Here is an 18,563-nt window from a genome sequence, read left to right on the forward strand (position 1 = left end):
CGAATGTCTTCAAGCGTGTTTATATTGACGTCCTGGCTTGGAAGACAGACAGAGGAAAGAGATAACGAGGTCGACTTAAAACGCCTCAGCTAGACAAGATGTCGCGGGAGCATGAAATTTCAGAAGCCGAGACCCAAGGTAGGTCTCTTTTGTGGTGGTAGCTATGACTGCTGACTTGGGTTGAGGAGTCAAGATTTGTATGTGCCATTAGAACCCGGGTTAGCCAAATTCTGCTTGAAGACTTCGGGATCCCGGACTGGATCGAAGTAAGGGTGCGCTTGAGCCTCCTTTGCGGTGAGCCGTTCCTGCGCCAGCCATGGTTAGAACGAATGCCCATGGCGTGTTTCTTTGCAGGTCGTGCGGAAGGAGAATAACTTACTTGGTGGTCATATCGCAACAGCTTATCGAGGAAGTCGATGGCTTCGTTAGAGACAAAACGCTGGTTCTCGGACGTCACGAAGCTGTGCCAAGGTTTCTTTTGGAACCGGCCGAGGATGTCGTCGTACTGTGAATCCAACTCAATCTCGTACTTGTCAAGGTAGTCGAAAAGCTCATCGGTTCCGAGAACCTTGGCAATTTTGACCAGCTGGTCAGCGTTACTGTTTCCGTGAAAGAAGGGCTCTTTGCGGAAGATCATGGAGGCAAACATGGCCCCCAGACTCCACATATCAAGGCTGTAGTCGTACTCCTGGAAGTCGACCAATAGTTCAGGGCCCTTAAAGTAGCGTGACGCGACACGAACATTATATTCGGTCCCAGGGTGATAGAATTCGGCCAAGCCCCAATCAATAAGACGCAACTAGAGGCAAAAACAAGAAAAAAGAGCGTTAGCAAATGATCCACCTCCAACATGAATCCGCACGGCTATGTTTCCTTCGATTCAGCCAAACAGACAAATCCATCAAAACGTACTTTTCTGTTTTCATGATCGATCATAACGTTATGAGGCTTTACGTCTCTGTGCATGATTCCCTTGCTGTGGCAAAAGTCCAACGCCTTCAACAATTCGTGAATGTAGAACCGCACATCGAGGTCGTTGAACTTGGGATACAGGCTGCGGAAATCGATGTTGTTAACGTACTCGAAAATCAGAGACGGTGTCTTGCTCTACACATGGCGAAGGGAAGCAAATCCCATCATATCAGCAAAGTTCCACAATATTCTCTCTCTACGACACAAGCTGCTGCATCAAAGAAAGGAGGGACCAAAGCGAAAAGATCTAACCTGTGAGTCTCTAACGACGTCCAACAGAGCCACCACGTTGGGGCCACCAGCCAAGTTCTGCAGAATCTTGATCTCGCGCTTGATCTTCTTCTTTTTAACGGGCTTGAGCACTTTGACGACGCATTTCTGATAGTTGACAACGTTAATGCCCTCGAAGACTTCGGAATATTTGCCGCGACCTGTTCAGATGGGGGAAAACGAAATGTTAACAAGACGACAGCGTAACGCGAGACAGCAAATGGGAAGCGAGGACGCACCAATCTTTCTCACGACCTCGTAGTTCTCTAGGACCCCCCAGCCTGTATCTCTCGCATGTCAGCGTTTGAAAGAGGGCTGTGTAAAACAACGAAGAGGTCGACCCACTGATGTTAACACTGTCGTAGTCCCAGTAGCTGCGGGGCATATTCTGGTTGACATCTGCGTAGACACGCGCCATGGTGCCTGTGCGCGACGTGTCGCACGAGTTGCGACGCCGGCGATGTACGAGGATGAGGGAGCGAGGGTTGTGTGAAAGGGATGCCCGGCGCAAGACCTCGATGTCGACGTGATCCGGTGGTTTGGCCTGCGTTCCCGTTTCGACGGCCGCGAGATGGGTGATGGTTCGTGGTTCGTGGTGGAGGGCAAAACCAGCCAAGGTGGGATGGCCCCCAGCGGGTTCCAGCGGCTGTGGACCCATTTTCGACAGCCCTTCGCCCCTTGATTGGCCAGTGCGCCTCTTCTTGCACTAAGCGACAACCGCCGCAAACAATCGATTTGATCTCGGTCGCGTGGTCTACAAAAACATCAACTTATTCACTACATGGCTCGGAACGTAGCAAATTATCATTATCATTCATCATCTCTTCATAATCCATAAATTCCTGATTACACATCAGAGTATGCCATGAATTTCTTGCTCCTATAAAAATGAAGCCTATAATCCTCTGCCTGCAGATCCTTAATGAGGGCATCGACACGTCGTTCCAATTATAGATTTATCGACAGCGATTGTTGTTTGAGCCCGCTTTCATTTAGTAGTTTCTAATAAAACAATTAGTTTAAATGTAGATTCCAATGAGTTTGTGTAGTAACGCAGTTGAAGGATACTAGTCCTCAGAGAGAAGATTAAAATACTCGTCATGTCTTGATTTGCGCAGCCATCTTCATTTGAACAAGAGTCCAAATAAATCATCGGCCTGCAATCTAGATCTGCCTAAGGATGACGATACAAGGAATTTCATCATGTTGTATTGGGCCCAAATTAAATAAATGGCGTCATTCGCGTACCTTGGCAGTAGACACTCGTTCATCGTAGGTCAGGCGGTTTCCTCAATCGTAGTCCAAAGAATCCAGTCCAGCATCCACAACGTCCCATGTGCGTTTTCTCAAGTCGGGCTTAGGATTATCCTGCTTTTCACTCCTTGCCTTCTTCTTCTTTTTCTTGCTGCTGCGTGTTGCAAGGTTAGCCGTGCTGTTGTGTTCCATTGAAGTCAGTTGACTTCGGCCTGTCATGGTGCCGATTGATTTTGGCAATTTGTCGTGTTCCTGTTGACGTTCAAGGTCTCTTAACTCTGAATGCCGGAATATCTCAATCTGTTCATCCGTGAGAGTGCGCTTCACTCCGTCTTCGTAGTAGCCAAGGCCGTCGTCAACGTCGCCGTTCCAATCCTCCCCTGCATTAGATTCGTATACCTCTTGCCTTTCTGTGGGATTTAAAAAGTCGGAGCCAAAACTGGCAACGGCATCAGCGGAGAAATGGCTCTGATGGAAGTCAAACAATTCGTCCTACAATCATCAGCGACTCCAGCACGCTCGCGAGCACCAGTGTGTACTCACATGCGAAAGTCGCAAACTCCCGACCAGGTCCCGCCAATTACTGGTTCCTGCTGCCGCCATTCTAATGTGCAAGAATCGATGCTGCTATGAATACTCAAGCCGACCGCAACAGGGGGGAGAAATGGCAACGATGCCGAGCCTTGACTCTCGGTATGGCAGCTGCCATTTACATTCTCTGTAGTCCAAAGGAGAAATTTCAAATATCGGCAGGAATAGCTGCCTGGAAAATTCGATGCGTCTGTGGTGACGCGGAGAAAACAAGGTGCAGTTGCAATGGATCAAGATGCAAACGCGACGCTTCCAAAAAAAAAGGTCGTGACCATGGCATCCATATGACGGCGAAGTGGGGCAAGAGCAAGGTGTGCCAAACCACCACTAATTTTGAAAGCACTCAGGTGGACTTGAGCAGGGCGAGGGCACTCTCGAATGCGCGGACGACTTCTTCATCTTGACTCCAAGGTTAGTTTAAAAGCGTGTTGGCATATGAAGACTTACAGTGCTTTTGTTTCTGGGCCATTTTTTCTTCGGCCAAGTTCACAAATCGCTGTCTGGTGCGAAGCCTCTTAACAGCACGGTCATCATCGTGCGCTGACGCTGCAGATGCCCATACTCGAAAGTACTGCGACCCAGAATCAACAAACTATTGCATGGTGAAATTATCAATCATTGAGCACCTACTTTGGCAAGAGCTTCAGCTTCTTTGAGAATCTCTTTTTCTTCCTCGTCGGCTTCTTGTAATGCCTTTTCATATCGTGACTCAAAATAATCCCAGTCAAAAGGGGCCACATCTGCCGGAGGTGGACTTGGAGAAGACGTGCTGTAGTCATGGCTTTCTCGCGCTTCTGGTGGGCTATCCTGAGGTTGAGCTGGAGGTTGAGCCCGCGGTCCCATGTCTGATATAGTTACAGTATCGTCACCACCGGCCTGCTCATCTCCGTCTTCAAAAGATGATTCGCCGGACTCATCGGCTGGAGACCCTGGTGGTGAGGGTGGTGGTGGTGACATGGCGATGGTGAAGAACGATAGTACTCGGAAAATTCTAGGTACAATTCAAGAGCGACGATGTTTCAAAGTGGTTGGCCTTGGATGAACCATGCGAAATCCGCTGCAAAGAAGGATGGACGTGCTCAAAGCCGCGAGCAGGTAAGGTCGGACACAATCAAAGCGATCTTTTGACCGCGTCGCGTGTGGCGTTAACTGGCGGCTCCTCAAGTGTGGACAAACAATGCTGTCAAGGTCTAAGGACTGCTTGCTGCATTGGTGGTGTCACTGGTGTGCCTCAAAGACTACGGCATGGCTGTGATTGGCTGGTCGCACTCACTATCGCTAGCAAACATCTTGTCAATGCTCTGGAAAGAGCGACTAAACTCCCCGCTGCACCACCACCGCAGGACACCAGGTCGTGCCTACCTTGTGGCGTCATCCGGTACTTGACCTGCACACCGTGCCTTTGTCCTTCACTTCTCATCCCGTGACCGCTTCAAGTGAAAATTCCAGTCATCCGTTCAGCAGCTCATGAGCATCGCGCGCGCGCAAGTAGGCAAACTCTCCACCTTTTGCTCATTCAGCACTTCGTCAGCCGTGTCCAAATGCAGCCGTTATCTAGTCCGTGACGGCCTCTCTCACAGCAGGTGGCGGGAGACGAGGACTCCTACTTCAGAATGGAGTGCCACATCTGCCATCGGGACCATGATGCCCAAAAGCTACCATTTCTCTGCGCGGTCGATGCTCGCAATAGCTTGTATGAGCTTCGCGTAAATGGTCTGCAAGCTCTTTTGGAGAACGAAAGTCTCCAGGGGCAGGTCAATGAATTCCATGCCAACTCGAGCAAGAACAGCCTTAGCGACATCGAGCAGTCAAAGGCAATGCAGCGCCTAGAAGAGGATCGGACAGATCACATCCTCGCTTCAGCCAACAAATTAAAGGAAGAGATACAGGCAGCCAGAGAAGAAATTCGAACGCGAAAGGCGGCGTTGGCTCGCAGAAGGTCCGATTTGGCATCCGTTTCAAACGGGTTGGCCGAACGTCGAGTAATGCAGCAACAAGAGTTGGATAAATCGACCAAAGTGGCCAGGTTTCGATGGGCTCAGAGAGCTGAAGCCACTGCCAATACTCGAGCGTTTCTTTGTACTCAAGCCATCAGACTATACGGACTCAAGAGAACGAAGAAGGCGGGGTCTAGTCGATACGAGTACCAGCTTGGCAGAGTGCCTATCATTGATTTGGCTTCTATGGACTGTATGTGCAATCAAACGTGTCTTCTCATTAGGCCCTGAGGTCTTGCCCGACCAAGAGGAAGAACTTGACTGACATTTTGCAGCCTACGCTCCAGAGGTTATATCCACCTCTCTTGCTCATGTAGCTCATATTTTGATGCTTGTGTGTCACTATCTCTCTATTAGGCTGCCGGCCGAGATAACGCTCCCACACCGAGATTACCCTCGGCCGACCATTTTTAATCTCAACAATTCATATCAGCACTCTCACGTCTCATTCCCCAGTTTCTCGGGGACATCTTTACAACCTCACTCTCGGGAAACGGACTCTCAACGGGTTCCGAGACCAAGGCCACTGTTTGTCGACAAGTCGTTGACACAGCTCCTAAAGGAGGATCCGTCAACTTATTCTTTTTTTCTTGAAGGCGTTACTCTCTTAGCGTACAACATAGCTTGGCTATGTTACTGCCAAGGTGTGTCTGTGGGTGATTCGAGCAACTTTGACGACATTTGCAACATGGGACGTAATCTATACAGCTTCCTTATGAGTGCCCAGGCGCATGATTTTAATCCTATTAATGTAAAGGTCCCGGGCTGGGGGCCGAATGGCGAGGAAGTGGAAGAAGAAAGCCAGGGAAACTGGCTTGGTCGATATTCCCATGGTGGGACATTTTACTTTCTAGGTAGTTATGAGGGCACCGATTTGGTTCGAAGCTTCAAGCTGCCAAGTCCGATGAAGCTGGCAGATAAACTAAAGAAGAAGCTTATTGGGGACGCGCCAGCTCCAGACTGGGAAGTTCTAGATGATGATGCCTGGAAAGTGGAAGACTTGCCGGGGACTGACGCCAGTGCTGCAAATGCTCGACATGTTGCGGATAAGTCTACCGACGCAAAGTCGACTCCTCGCTCTGGAACGAATGGCTGGACCAAGGTTAAGCATAGGTAACGGCGTACAAGATTCAGAAGCCCTGTATGGATGTAATGAATGCAGGTGCGTCGTTATAGAGTGCCGATAGTGCCGTATTTATGCATAAAGCAACCCTGAGGCCCTTTCAATGTCCTCGCGTGTGATCAGCCGGGCTCTCACTCTCTGTGTCCGCTGTATACTTAGCTATAAGTTCTTTTATTGGAATCACTTTTATCGGTCTTCTCTGGTCCGCATTACCCATCCCCTCGGCTCCATCCCCTCAGCTGCTTGTGTACTGGTCGAGGACAGTCGATTCAGACTTTTCATTCCGTCAGACGATCTCAACTGTCCATCTCTCTCGATGGAACCCATGGACCGAGTCCCATGCGGCGTTGAAGGAGCTCTTCCTGTCTTGTCGTGGAATAGTCTGGGAGGCCGGCGTTTAGCCTTCATACAAGTCTTCTTCACTCTTTCTAGTCCTCTAGTTTCGGAAGGTCCTGGTGACTTGGGTCATAGAATGGTTGAAGTGCTCGGATCAGCAATAGGTTGGTAGGCGAACCATCGTGCATAGGGTTGCCGGCTGGGAAATTAAGGCCACCCATTCTGAGGGGAGCAGGGGCTTCTTGGCCCGGCTCCGGTGTATGTGTTTATGCCTGCGATGTGGTAGAGTTGATGACGCTCCCACTGGGAAGCACGGGACGACCTATGGCCACTGGAACGACTAGCTCTCTGTGCACCTTATCCTTTGGCTCTTTTGGCGTATCATTCTCTGTGGAGGACGATTCATTCCCATGTTCTTTGGAGATTTTAACGGAATTTTCTCGGCTCTTCTGTTCCGGAGTTGATTTCGGTGCAAGCGAAGAACCCGAGGATTCTTGAGAGAATGGCTGCGACACCTGGTCAGGTTCATTTTCATGGTCTAGACGACGGCTCGTTCGTGGAGCAAATGGAGGCATTTGGTCCTGAGATTCTGCCGCAATATCGCCAACCTTGCCTCCTCGTGAACAAGGTACATATTTCCTCCTCGTCTGTTTCTGCCTCTCCATCCTGGTGTGTCTTAAAACACTTCTTTCCTGTTGTATCGTCGCCATGAAACATAACGGGATTGTCTGGACGGTCTGAGCTATTGGTCGAGGGGCCTGCTTCGACTACCTCGTCATTGCTTACCGGACCATCGGATAGGTATTAACAGTTATGTGAGAATATATCTACCTCGCTCTCATTTTCTTCCAGTGCGCCTATGACGTTCTTTGTATCAGAATCTGCGTTGTATGCTGCCACCAGTTCTCTTTTCAGCTTTTCGTCTTATTGGCGTTGAATTTCTTGGAAATCGAAGCTGGTCTTTTCGTCGACTGTTTGAAAACATAGTTTCCAGTTTAGAAACATCAAAAAAATTAATCATTTCGACGTCTTGCTGAAAGTTTGGATCCTCCACATCATCCGTATCCATGACTAGGTCCTCCATATCATCCGTATCCATGGCTATGGTATCTTCATATGGACACCAGTCTTCGCCCCGAGACACATCCGGATATAGCCCATCAAACATGTCGCAATATTCGTGAGAATCAATATTCATTTCATCGCTCTCTTCTTGGAATTCAGGCTCCAAGAAGTCTTCCATGTCTTGGTCCCCATCTTCCTGGGTAATGGGCTCCCAGAGTTGGAAGAAGGCTTCGTCTCTCTCTTTGTCATTCGAATCAGACCGTGGATTGCTTTGAGATATTATCTCAGTTAGTGCTGAAGCGTTTAATTTAAAATTGGCATCATCTTCGAATGAGTCACAACCATCGTTGACCGTAATTTGTAAATTTTCGGCGGTTGGCTCAGATTCTGGCGTACCTGGCAGCTGTATCTGTATGGTCATCTGTATCTCCCCTGGCTTTATAACCTCATCTACATCTCTATCATCCCTGGGCGCAGGGGGAGCAGACCTGAGTGCGAAATCGGGTTCTGCGGGAAGGGTAAATGGTTTCTGTGCGGTATATTGGAACCTGTCGGGATCCGTTTGGTGGTCCTCGATGGATACAGCTCCATTTTCGGGAGATCTAAAGGTCTCTTCTGAGCCGTACCTGATTTTGGAGTGATTTTCCTCGAGTATGGGCTGTTGCTGTTCTGTAGGGCTTGGTGTTAGCTGGCCTTCTGCCAGGGGTAAGATCTGGACATCATTTGGCAAGCCATCCAACACGTCGGGGTCCATCTCAGAGACACGCCAGTGTTCTTCTATGGCTGTTCCAGCAGCAGCCATGGTATCTTCTTCTTGTGTATGATCGGTCTTCAACGTGATCGGCCCCTTTCGCATCTCTTCATCTGTAGTAAGTGATGTTTCAGGGCTGCCTACAGATTCTTTCTTCCCATAATCATCAGCTGTCAGCTCATTTTTCTCATCATTAGCCGCATAAATAGGCGAAAGCTCCAATTCCTCAGAAGCACGCACATATGCTGTGTCTTGTTTCCGATCGTCCGGAATCTCGGTAGACGACAAGAACTTTTCTCCCTTGCCAAGACGGGCCTCAACAGTCAAATCAGGCGATGATATACCGGAACCCTTGATACATTCGTTGTTCTGGCGGCAACGCTCGCCCAAGTCGTCAATCAAGGCTCTCCCATACGTACTAGGGACTGGTAGGTCATTCAACTTGGTGCCCATCTTACGCATTTTCTGAAGCGACAGCTCCAGAAAATCCAGAAAATTCGGCTCATCTGCATGGGAATACTCCAAAAGAATCAATACCCTTGGTGTCCTTCTTTTCCCGTCTATATCGGCCGCCGGTTGGCCATCGGGTCCAAGTCGCAAACGGTGAACCACAGGCCCTTTGTGATACGTAGCCCGTCTTTGTTTCCTTTTGTCCAGGATTTTGGAGTACTTATCCCAGCCCAGATGTGTAGCACCGTCCATTTGTGGCAATAGAGTACGACTTTTCCAGTCATATTCTGGGTTGTCGATTTTTGCATCGATTCTGTCGAGGTTGATTTCACGCAACAAGAGACGGAAGGCATGGTCAAAAGCTGACTGCGGAGGTGTAGGCTTGTAGCACTCGATGACATATTCCGATAGGCTGATATCGACCTCGAATGCATCGTTGAAATCCTGGGCGGCTTTGGCATGTATGTCTCTCAGAAGACGTGGGAAATGATATACAGTTCGGCATAAGATTGGTGCAGCGAACCAATACCACAGTTGATACAAATCGGCTGAGGTAAACCGGACTCCAGCTGGTCTGCCCCTAGTCGTGAAACTGAGAGGATCGTGGTCCATAAGGAGCACAAGCCAAGCAGTCAGACCAACGAAGAAGGGAATGCGATTGTTCAAAATGCACCGGATATAGGGCAAATAAAGCAGTATCCATATGGACATGGACATGGAGAGTCTCCAAAGCAGCCACGAAAAGCGAATAACAGCAGCAAATAAAATTTGTAGGAGAAACGCTCCCAGGCTGATTTCTTCTTCACTTGGTAGGTTTCGGCTTGGCAGGGTCTCTGTCGGTTTGTCCATGTGAAGGCTGTTGAGAAACTGATCAATCCGTATCAGCTCGTCGAACATGGCGCTTTCTTCGTTCCACGTCATGCTGTATTCAGATGTAACGGCGAAGACGACGCAAGCGAAGTCAAAGGATAGAATTGCGTGAGATTACCAGGTTCTGGACACTCATAATAGCTTCGGCCTGTGAATGTTGTAAAGTTATATTCAAGGAGAGGGGAGAGAAATGCGAAGCGGTAGAGGAGAAAGGGGCAGATATTCATGCAAGAACATATCTCGCTTTGGAATGCCTTGTCAGGGCCAACCGTTGGAAACACGGGGCATTGGGCCATGATTGTCAAGTTCGAGATCAGTTCAGCGTGAGTGTAGAACGTCTAGCTGGCGTTTGCGTAAGTTCTTTGACCACGGGCCGACAAAGGATACACAAATGCAGGGGCGGCAGCAAACAACATGGACAATGAATCATGGATGTTGGTTGTTCTTGGTGTTTGGAAGTGACAAGGCCGGTACCGGGTAGGGTCACATGTGTAGAGCTCCATAGAGTCAATCAGAGCTGGGCCAGAGCTTCTTTGACTTGTCACCATGTCAATGTCCACTCGCCTGCTCCTCATTGAGTCCTGACCGAGACCTCAATAGCCAGAATCCTCTATCAAAGCATCAAAGCCATATGGTCGGCTTATGAATCGTAATGTTCAAATAAGATTAGACGATGCTCTGAGGAAGTCCCCAAGTCGGCCTCTCACCTCAGACATGACTGCTTCCAACCTTGCATCACACCGAGGCAAATGGACCATCCGAATGAACAGGTACAATAAGTGTGATGATGAGAATAATAGTAACAGTAGTATTGGTATGTCGCTTGTATGTTAATGCCCCGTTGCGTATGCCTATCCCAAAAACTCCTGAATCCCTGCAACAGATATTTCGCCGCTGACCAACCCATCATCAATCATTACTACGTCGTGCTAGAGATTTGCTTTTTGCCTCTCGCTATTAGTCTTTGCTGAAGTTCAATCAACACGTCGCTCCAGTCTTCCCCCTTGTCTCCCAGCTTATCGCCAATCTTGTTTGCCAAGAACTCCCCCACCTTATTAACATTGAAGTGTTCACCGTAGACAACTTTGACTTGCGTGGAGATTTCGACATCAACTCCCTTGGTTGCGCTATGACCCTGAAGATGCAGCGTTGTCTCAACTCTAGTTCGAAGTGGCGTCAACAGCAGCGAGCTGGTTACGGCAACGCTCGAATCAGACGTCTTGGTCACGCTCGTCGGGAAAGTGATGTTCACCGCGTGGAGCTGCAGAGTCACAAAGCGCGCCTTGTCCCAAGCGTTGCGAACAATACTCAGCAGATCCAATATCTTTGTCCGACTCTGCGGCAGAGCGCGAATGTGATCTCGAATGCACTGCAAGAAAAACTCCTTTTCTGCCGTCTTTGATTGCAGGTGGCCATCCTTATTATCACCAATATACCATAAATCGATTCGAGAATTTTTTTGGTGCGGCTGGAAAGAGGCGACGTCGAAAACAACTTCAATTTCTCGCTTATAAGCCATGGAAAGACTTGTACCCGACAGGCCCGTCACAGCCCAGCCATGTTCTTCCTCAAGAGCATCCACATGAGCTACTTGCAAGTCAGTAAATGAAGTTCAGGTCTAGTTGTCATCCATGACAGCGGGACTTACATTTGAGAGATTCGACCTCACTGCCTGTCCAGCCACGACATGCTTCTCGAATCTTCTCGGATTGTTGAATGCTGGTCATAAGGCTCTGCTTCTCTGCAGCAAGTTCTTCAGCTTCTGATGTGGAGGATTCGAGTTGGCCCCGAAGCTCCCCAATGAGTCTCTTTTTGGCTTCAATATCAGCCTCTAAATCCGTCAACTCGTCTCTTGCAGCCTGAAGTTCAGCCGGGTCACAGTCCGCAAGCTCCTTGGCTGCTTCATCCAGATTTTCACTCTCTTCTTCTAGTTGTTCGTGTCTTTCCAAGGCACCAGGCAAAACTGCTGCTAACAACTCCTCTCTCTCCTTCAGCATTTGTTCATCGGCGTCCATACCTTCGGATATGCTTATGAGGCCTTCTTTGAGGCCCTCTTGCAGTTTCATCCTCCACTCGTACCACATCGCTTTACTGAGCAGCCTGGCATGCGTCTTGACGTTCTTGAACTGATTATCCATAAGTGCTTTGACATCTGGCGTGGCACACATGTACTCGCGGAATAATGGAGGATTGATCTCATAAGTCTCATCCTCAATCTCCTTCACCATGCGTCGGCCTTCAGCTATGTAGTTCTTGAGTTCTCTGCAGGAGTGTTGGTACAGCTCTAGCATAGGAACAGTACAAGCACCCGCAATGACACAACGCTCAAGCGACATGTCATCCTCTCCGTCGCCAGATGAGCCATCGTGAAGACTTTTGGGAGCAACTGTGAGGCGTCGCTTGGTTGTTGTCAGTTCCATGAAGCGAATTGATGTCATGTTCAAGAAGTCTTGAAGGTGTATCCTCTCATTGTCGGCATCCCGCTCCAACTCTTCGGCATCTCCAGCATGGGATTGATGAAAGTTGACTGCATGAATAGTTTGATTATCTTGAAGATTTTGAAAACCCCCTTGATGTCGTGGTGTTGTGGCTTGGCCTTTCTTGAGTGGTGAGGAAAAAGAGAGCATTGTGTTGCTCCCAGCATGTTCAAGGCTCTTTCGAGTCGCTCTAGTGAGTCTTCCGGTAGTTTCAGCTACAGACGGGGGTTGCTGTAGCTTAACATTTTTGACAGGACTGGCATTATGCCCTTTAAGCCTTTTCACTCCGTCATCTTCTTCGGAATTCTCATCATCGTCTAATTCTAGAGGTCGCTTTCCCAGGAGACCCTTGGCGCTACCAACGTGAAGACTCTTCCTTCCTTTCAAGGCATTTCGTTTCGGGCTTAAGCTATTAATCATTTCTCTCAAGTTGAAGGTAGCCTCTCTGTCTTCCTGTGGTCCGTCAACTTCACGATCAAGAGTCTTTTGTCGGCTCTCCTTTTCTTCTTCGACTTTGCGCTCCTTGTCAATCTCTTCCTCCATCGCCTTGGGATCTTCAAAAGCAACCTCTCGCCTGCCCGGAACAAAATCCGTAGCGCTTTCGCCGATAGAGCTGCGTCTGTCAAGTAATGCGGTTACTTGTGGTGATCCAAGTCCGCTTTTATCAGCCCCAAGTCCTGATAAACGACGAGTTTGTGGAGTTAAAACTATAGTTGGCGTTCTTCCTCCAGTTTTTACATCGTCTCGGAACAAGGAGTGTCTTGGCTTCGAGGATTTGGATGGCGACGGGCTCTTGCCCGACTGGGCAACTCCCTTACGCAGAGGCGTTGTGGACTGCGGGCTCTTGCTTCTAGTTCCATGTGCCGGGGTCCTCGCAGATGCAGGTTGGGCCTTAGGTGTTGAGAGTTTGAGGGGTGATGGCGTTGGCGTCCTGAGCGGCGATGATATAGTGTCTGGAGTCTGCGGCTCAGTGCTTCGGCGCAACCCTTTCCCACGGAAAGCGGATAGGCCAGGACTTTCAGGCTTAACCTTCGGGGATGCAGTTTGAGACATTCCAGATAATCGAGAACTTCGCCGAGTTGGTGTCCTTTGCGAGACAGCTGCCATAATCGCTCGCTTTGGGCTATTCGGCTTGTTGACTTCCTCCTCCATTATTCTCTTTCCGAGGGTTCGGGAGGTAGCATCTCCATTGGAAATAATCCCCCCAAGAGCGGTCGTTATATCCATACCCATAGTCTCTTCTCCTTGGATGGTATGATCGTGTTCGTGCATATTATAGGAAATAATGTTACCAACTCCAACGGTTATGTCCATAGTGGCATCTTCCATTCCGGCATCTTCCTGTCGATTCAGAGTATGTCGTCGACCAGCACCGGCACTAGATGCGCTTGCTGGCGGGAGGACGCCCCCCATGGCCGCGGTGAATTCCATTGAGAAATCTTCGTTCGTATCCGACTCATCCTGGTACACATTCTGCGGTTGATGAATTCCACCGACGGCAGTTGTAAATTCCATTGTTGCCTCCATTGTGGCGTCATCTTGACCGGTTTGCTTGGCTTTTCCTTCCGACAAGATACCTCCCAATGCTTGGGTAATATCCATAGACAGATCCCCATGGCTATCGAATTCTCTGGTATTATGCGACTTGATAATTCGTCCTACAGCCCCTGTCATATCCATGTCCATGTCCATGTCCATATCTGTGCCTTCGTCTTGTTGAGTAGTCAAATCACTCGCGCCTTGAGCAGAAGTCGAGGGGTTGCTCTTCTTTACCCAGCCAAAAGATGGGATGATCTCTTCGCCATCATCCAGTCTATCATCGTCATTGCCATCGAGTCGTTGAGTACCGGCCCTTTGTGCAGCCATCCTGAGAGCGCGATCAAGAGTTGAAGATTCTTCGTCAGAACCATATCGTTCAGACGCAACAGTAGTTCCAGTGACTTCTTCTGTCTCTATTGTCATCATAGTTCCATCATCTGAGTCGCTGCTAGAACCACTGTCTTCTTCAATCTCTTCTATAGCATCAGGCGGCTCTGAGTCAGAACTATAAATGGTTGATGTTAGGGTATCATCGTCGGTATTTTGAAAGTTCATAGGCGGAAGTCCCGAGTTTCTTCTGTTGGACCTTTGGCTATCGGGCGATTTTACTGTTCCTGACAAATCAGCTCCGTCGACTGACGATGCTCTTCGCGATGAGTCAGTGGAAGTAGTCGAGTCTTGTATATATTCTATCTCGTGAAAAGTATGCAACGTAGCCTCAGCAGCGAAAGACACTCTTCTGTTCGCCAAGGACTTACGGCGAGCGTCTCTTCGCTCTCGCTCATCTCGTTCTCGCGCAGCGGCTTGCTGCTCTTCTTCGGTTTTGAGCGCCACCTTGGAGCCATTTGTGCTGTCATCATTTGAAGAAACTAAAGACTTCGTTGAGTCTCGAGATTCACTTAACTGTCGCATGCGCTGACTTTCGTTTCTGAGAGGTGGAATTTCCTGCACGGAGTATATAGTTGGCTTAAGAATCGATCTCGGCTTTGCGGGTGCGGCAATAGACTAAATTCACAGATCTTAGACGCACTTTCAAATAAATCTCATATACCAGTAGCATACTCACTGCGCGACGATTCCCTGTTCCGCGTTTCAAAGCGTCGAGCCCTCCAGGGCCGATACTCTTGCTCCTTGACTTCTTGCGATTGTCAGCCAGTGTGCGAGCTACATCGACTGTCGCATTCTCTTTGTCCACCGTGCGCATCATTTCTGTGCTGGCCCCAACAGATTTCCTAACTCGCCGCGTCGAAGGCACTGTGGTTTCCTTTGAAGGTGCCATTATGACGACGCGTTGGAGCTCGACGCGACGCCGTGGTAAGTGAAGCTATCATGAACAGCCAAATGATGAATCGCGATTCGTCGTGTTTGTTTACTTGACAACGGTACCGTACTAGTACTAGCTTCGACAGGGTGGGTCCCGATGTTCTCCGTCACGGTGGAGTCAGTCCGAAGTCCAAAAAAAAATCATCACGTGCTTAAACTACTTTCCATTGAAAGATCACGTGAAGTAATGCAGTGAGTGCCTCGTGCGAGCTGTGTGGGGCTCTCGTCTACCTGGCCAATCCAAATTTTGCAAGCCCTAAGTTTGAGAGGCAGCTGCAAAATTTAGTGTGTGAACGATTGCCCTACTCCTCCATCGCGCAAAACAACTTCTTGCCTTACCACCCTCATCGACAGCCCTCTTGTAACGACACCTCTCCGGAGAACGATCATTCAAGATGTCAGTCACGATTCCTATCCGACGCATCGACTCGAAATATGTATATTTATTCACGGTCGCTAACTCATTTTCAGGGCCACCGAGTTGACTGTCCAGTCGGAGCGTGCGTTCCAGAAGCAGCCGCACATCTTCCTCAACTCCAAGACCAAGGCCAAGAGCTCCAGGCCGGGTAAGGGCGGCCGACGATGGTATAAGGATGTTGGTCTGGGTTTCCGTACTCCCAAGACTGCCATTGAGGGCAGCTACATCGGTACGTGCGAACTGAACGTCGAACTCGCGATCTCAAAATCTGAGGATAAGTGGGGGAACCCGATGAATTGTTATCTAGCAAGGTCGTCTTGAACCGCAGGGAAAGGAAAAATTGAGATTGGAGACAGCGATGTGTTGTAACGCATCAGGACAGCCCACTAACTATTCTCCGATAGACAAGAAGTGCCCTTTCACCGGTCTCGTCTCCATTCGTGGTCGTATCCTGACCGGCACCGTCGTTTCCACCAAGATGCACCGAACTCTGATTATCCGAAGAGAGTACCTTCACTTCATCCCCAAGTACTCTCGTTACGAGAAGCGCCACAAGAACCTCGCCGCCCACGTTTCCCCCGCTTTCCGTGTTGAGGAGGGTGATCAGGTTACCGTTGGCCAGTGCCGACCTCTTTCTAAGACTGTACGTTGGAATCATACGGCTCGACATTCAGAGTTCACGCGAGTCGTAGGTATACTAATGCTTGTTCCAGGTTCGTTTCAACGTCCTGCGTGTTCTGCCCCGAACTGGCAAGGCGGTTAAGAAATTCAGCAAGTTCTAAATTGGGCTCTTCTTCTGGCATTTTTGGCGTGAAATACATCAGGGGGGATAGGTCATTCCCACTGGAGGGTCGGGCTCTGGAAGTTGTTTGGCAAAATGGTTGTGCCTGTAGTTGCAGTCACGAATAAAAAAAGGCTTTCATGAATGCAACAATATTACATACAAATCGGCCCGGTTCCTGGATTTTCAACGTGCTGTCCAAAGTATTGAGGTATATCAAGCATCCGTCGACGCGATTGTTGGTGGCTGTACGGCGCAGGCAGGATGCTCAGGCTTCATCCTTCGATATACTGTCTAAAGGCACCTACGTAGTAGTTGCATGGAGCTGAAAGATCCAGCATCTGTCTCAACATCAGTACTACTTGTTAGACTCAATTATCAGTATGATTTCCACCAATTGCTACGTAAATGCTTTCCGCGTGCCGACTAGCAGATTCAAGGTCGGGGTCATCATACAGTACTTTATACAGTGTCATATAGAAAGTACACTGTGGAAGTTTCTCGTACCTTTTGCAGATCAACGAAGCACCACGATGGAAACTCTTTAAGCTACAGACAAACCCACACTGATAAGTCACGATGGGTTGGTTTCCTTCCATATTCGGATCGGATAAACCGTCTGATCCCTTAAGCAAACTCGACCCCAAGCTTCGCGAATTTCTCGAGAAAGAATCCCCCGTAAAATATACCCCGAATCGGTCACCAACCTCGACTTCAGCTACCCCTGAGCGACACACAGACGAGGCGCAGAAGGCGGATAAAACAGAGCCTGAACACAATAAATCAGCCGTGCCATCAGAGAGTTTATACCAAGATGGCCGATACGCACATCTATGGAAGAACTACCGGCCGTTGGCGCAAATCGAAGCCGAAGCAGCAAGCGACCACGACAAGCTCATGGATGTCCTAGAAGGTTTCAAAGAGCGCAAAGCTGCAATTGGCCGTGCGGCATTAGAGAATTGCGCCATTCAGCAGGAGGAGTGGGTGAATTGTATGAAGAACGGCAGCTGGGAGGACCAGCTACAAATGTGTCGGAATCAAGTAAGGCGGTTCGAGAGGTGCTACACTTTGCAATCCGTACGTTCCAGAACAAAAATTTCCCCTCCTCATTCACGACCCTTTTTCGGTTTTCGCAAGCTAACCAAAAAATTCTCAGCGATTCCTCAGAGCCCTGGGATACGGGTCAGTAGCCGGCCGGCCTTCCCAGGTTGACGAAGACATCCAAATGCACGCCGACACCTTGTACGACAGAATGATCACACACGAAGCCGCCGTCGAGCAAGCAAAGAAGGACGGAACACCCATTCCCATATTCGACCCTGCCCTGCCGAAGGCCAGCGCGACAAAGGTCATGCCAACACAAGAACTGGAGAAAACGTGGAAGGAGAAGCTAGACAAGTTACCAGAGGAAGAGAGAGTGGTGGAGGAGGCTGCGCTGAGGGCAGATTTGCAGGCCAAGTCTGACGTAGCCAAGAATGTCAAGCAGATATGGGCATCGCAAAATGAAGAGAGGGAGGCGAGAAAGGCGGGTGGGCAGGCTACGTTTGGGGATACTCTGTCTGCGATTTTCGGAAGAGGAGGGGGAACGAAATAACTGAAGCTGGATGCAGATCAAATATACTAGGGTGGAATGTATAACATGTACAATACAAAAGCTACTGGGGCTACGATGTAAGGCAGGGATGGGATTTTGACGATTTGGATACCAAACCTGAAGACATTTCGAGAAAATGTATCCCTGTGGATTCGCAGTTCAGAATTGTGTGTGGTAAGCTTCTTATTTCCTTTGCCAAGCATACTGTTCTACCATCGTACAACTACGTAGTAGTAACAACTTAAGACTAGAACCAGTGGCAAAAGCTCCAGAGCAACAGCTAAGCAGGCACTAACTACTCCGTACTTGCATGTCAGCCGCGGACGGACCACCCTAGTCGACCAATGACGCCACCAACATCGCCTGCCAGTCCACTGTATTATTTGTTGAACCACCATACACCTAACGTCGATGATCATCTCAAGATTTACTACCACACCACATGTTCTGGTATTTGGCGTTCGTTCAATCATTTCAGCACGCCATTTTGAAAGACTAGCCTTATGTCACAGTACTAACATAGAGTCTCTGTCGAGCCCTCACCGTCACCAGCTCGTCGCGGTCTTGTAGCCGCTCGCATTTCACCGTCATGTTCTGCCAAAAGTGTCGGCAGCCACTAAAGCTGGACGGGTCCCTCGAGGGCCTCAATCCAGCCGCATATGATCTCCTCATATGTAAGGTTACTTGAATTTCCTTCATTCAGCAGACCGCTGACTGTCTATTGCCCTCCAGCAGCAACAGCGCAACAGTCT

General features: G+C 49.2%; 9 protein-coding genes across 9 annotated transcripts; 3 read left to right on the forward strand and 6 right to left on the reverse strand.

The window, feature by feature from the left end:
* Nucleotides 1-188: 188 nt before the first annotated feature.
* On the reverse strand, nt 189-1,900 carry MAA_00753 (alpha subunit of casein kinase; the record flags this gene model as incomplete). Its single annotated transcript, XM_007818751.2, has 6 exons — nt 189-305; nt 380-799; nt 913-1,107; nt 1,225-1,403; nt 1,482-1,523; nt 1,588-1,900. 6 exons carry the CDS (start codon nt 1,898-1,900, stop codon nt 189-191), a joined length of 1,266 nt encoding a protein of 421 aa, XP_007816942.2.
* Nucleotides 1,901-2,532: 632 nt separating this feature from the next.
* MAA_00752 (uncharacterized protein) lies at nt 2,533-3,099 on the reverse strand (the record flags this gene model as incomplete). The annotated part of the gene is made up of 2 exons (XM_007818750.2): nt 2,533-2,988; nt 3,040-3,099. The coding sequence occupies 2 exons, from the start codon at nt 3,097-3,099 to the stop codon at nt 2,533-2,535; spliced, it is 516 nt and encodes a 171-aa protein (XP_007816941.2).
* A 331-nt stretch (nt 3,100-3,430) lies between these two features.
* Nucleotides 3,431-4,044, reverse strand: MAA_00751 (uncharacterized protein; the record flags this gene model as incomplete). The annotated part of the gene is made up of 3 exons (XM_007818749.2): nt 3,431-3,486; nt 3,535-3,658; nt 3,718-4,044. 3 exons carry the CDS (start codon nt 4,042-4,044, stop codon nt 3,431-3,433), a joined length of 507 nt encoding a protein of 168 aa, XP_007816940.2.
* Nucleotides 4,045-4,700: 656 nt separating this feature from the next.
* MAA_00750 (UV radiation resistance protein/autophagy-related protein 14) lies at nt 4,701-6,201 on the forward strand (the record flags this gene model as incomplete). Its single annotated transcript, XM_007818748.2, has 2 exons — nt 4,701-5,277; nt 5,360-6,201. The coding sequence occupies 2 exons, from the start codon at nt 4,701-4,703 to the stop codon at nt 6,199-6,201; spliced, it is 1,419 nt and encodes a 472-aa protein (XP_007816939.2).
* A 608-nt stretch (nt 6,202-6,809) lies between these two features.
* Nucleotides 6,810-7,208, reverse strand: MAA_11398 (uncharacterized protein; the record flags this gene model as incomplete). The annotated part of the gene is made up of 1 exon (XM_011413392.1): nt 6,810-7,208. The coding sequence occupies one exon, from the start codon at nt 7,206-7,208 to the stop codon at nt 6,810-6,812; it is 399 nt and encodes a 132-aa protein (XP_011411694.1).
* Nucleotides 7,209-7,417: 209 nt separating this feature from the next.
* On the reverse strand, nt 7,418-9,730 carry MAA_00749 (uncharacterized protein; the record flags this gene model as incomplete). The annotated part of the gene is made up of 1 exon (XM_007818747.1): nt 7,418-9,730. The coding sequence occupies one exon, from the start codon at nt 9,728-9,730 to the stop codon at nt 7,418-7,420; it is 2,313 nt and encodes a 770-aa protein (XP_007816938.1).
* Nucleotides 9,731-10,598: 868 nt separating this feature from the next.
* MAA_00748 (Spc7 kinetochore protein) lies at nt 10,599-14,974 on the reverse strand (the record flags this gene model as incomplete). Its single annotated transcript, XM_007818746.2, has 3 exons — nt 10,599-11,266; nt 11,328-14,700; nt 14,762-14,974. 3 exons carry the CDS (start codon nt 14,972-14,974, stop codon nt 10,599-10,601), a joined length of 4,254 nt encoding a protein of 1,417 aa, XP_007816937.2.
* Nucleotides 14,975-15,794: 820 nt separating this feature from the next.
* Nucleotides 15,795-16,218, forward strand: MAA_00747 (Ribosomal protein S17; the record flags this gene model as incomplete). The annotated part of the gene is made up of 2 exons (XM_007818745.2): nt 15,795-16,079; nt 16,150-16,218. The coding sequence occupies 2 exons, from the start codon at nt 15,795-15,797 to the stop codon at nt 16,216-16,218; spliced, it is 354 nt and encodes a 117-aa protein (XP_007816936.2).
* Nucleotides 16,219-16,796: 578 nt separating this feature from the next.
* Nucleotides 16,797-17,811, forward strand: MAA_00746 (Autophagy-related protein 6; the record flags this gene model as incomplete). Its single annotated transcript, XM_007818744.2, has 2 exons — nt 16,797-17,294; nt 17,374-17,811. 2 exons carry the CDS (start codon nt 16,797-16,799, stop codon nt 17,809-17,811), a joined length of 936 nt encoding a protein of 311 aa, XP_007816935.2.
* Between the last annotated feature and the right edge of the window lie 752 nt (nt 17,812-18,563).

This window comes from Metarhizium robertsii (assembly GCF_000187425.2).
Source record: "Metarhizium robertsii ARSEF 23 chromosome Unknown MAA_Scf_7, whole genome shotgun sequence".
Classification (NCBI taxonomy): Eukaryota; Fungi; Ascomycota; class Sordariomycetes; order Hypocreales; family Clavicipitaceae; genus Metarhizium; species Metarhizium robertsii.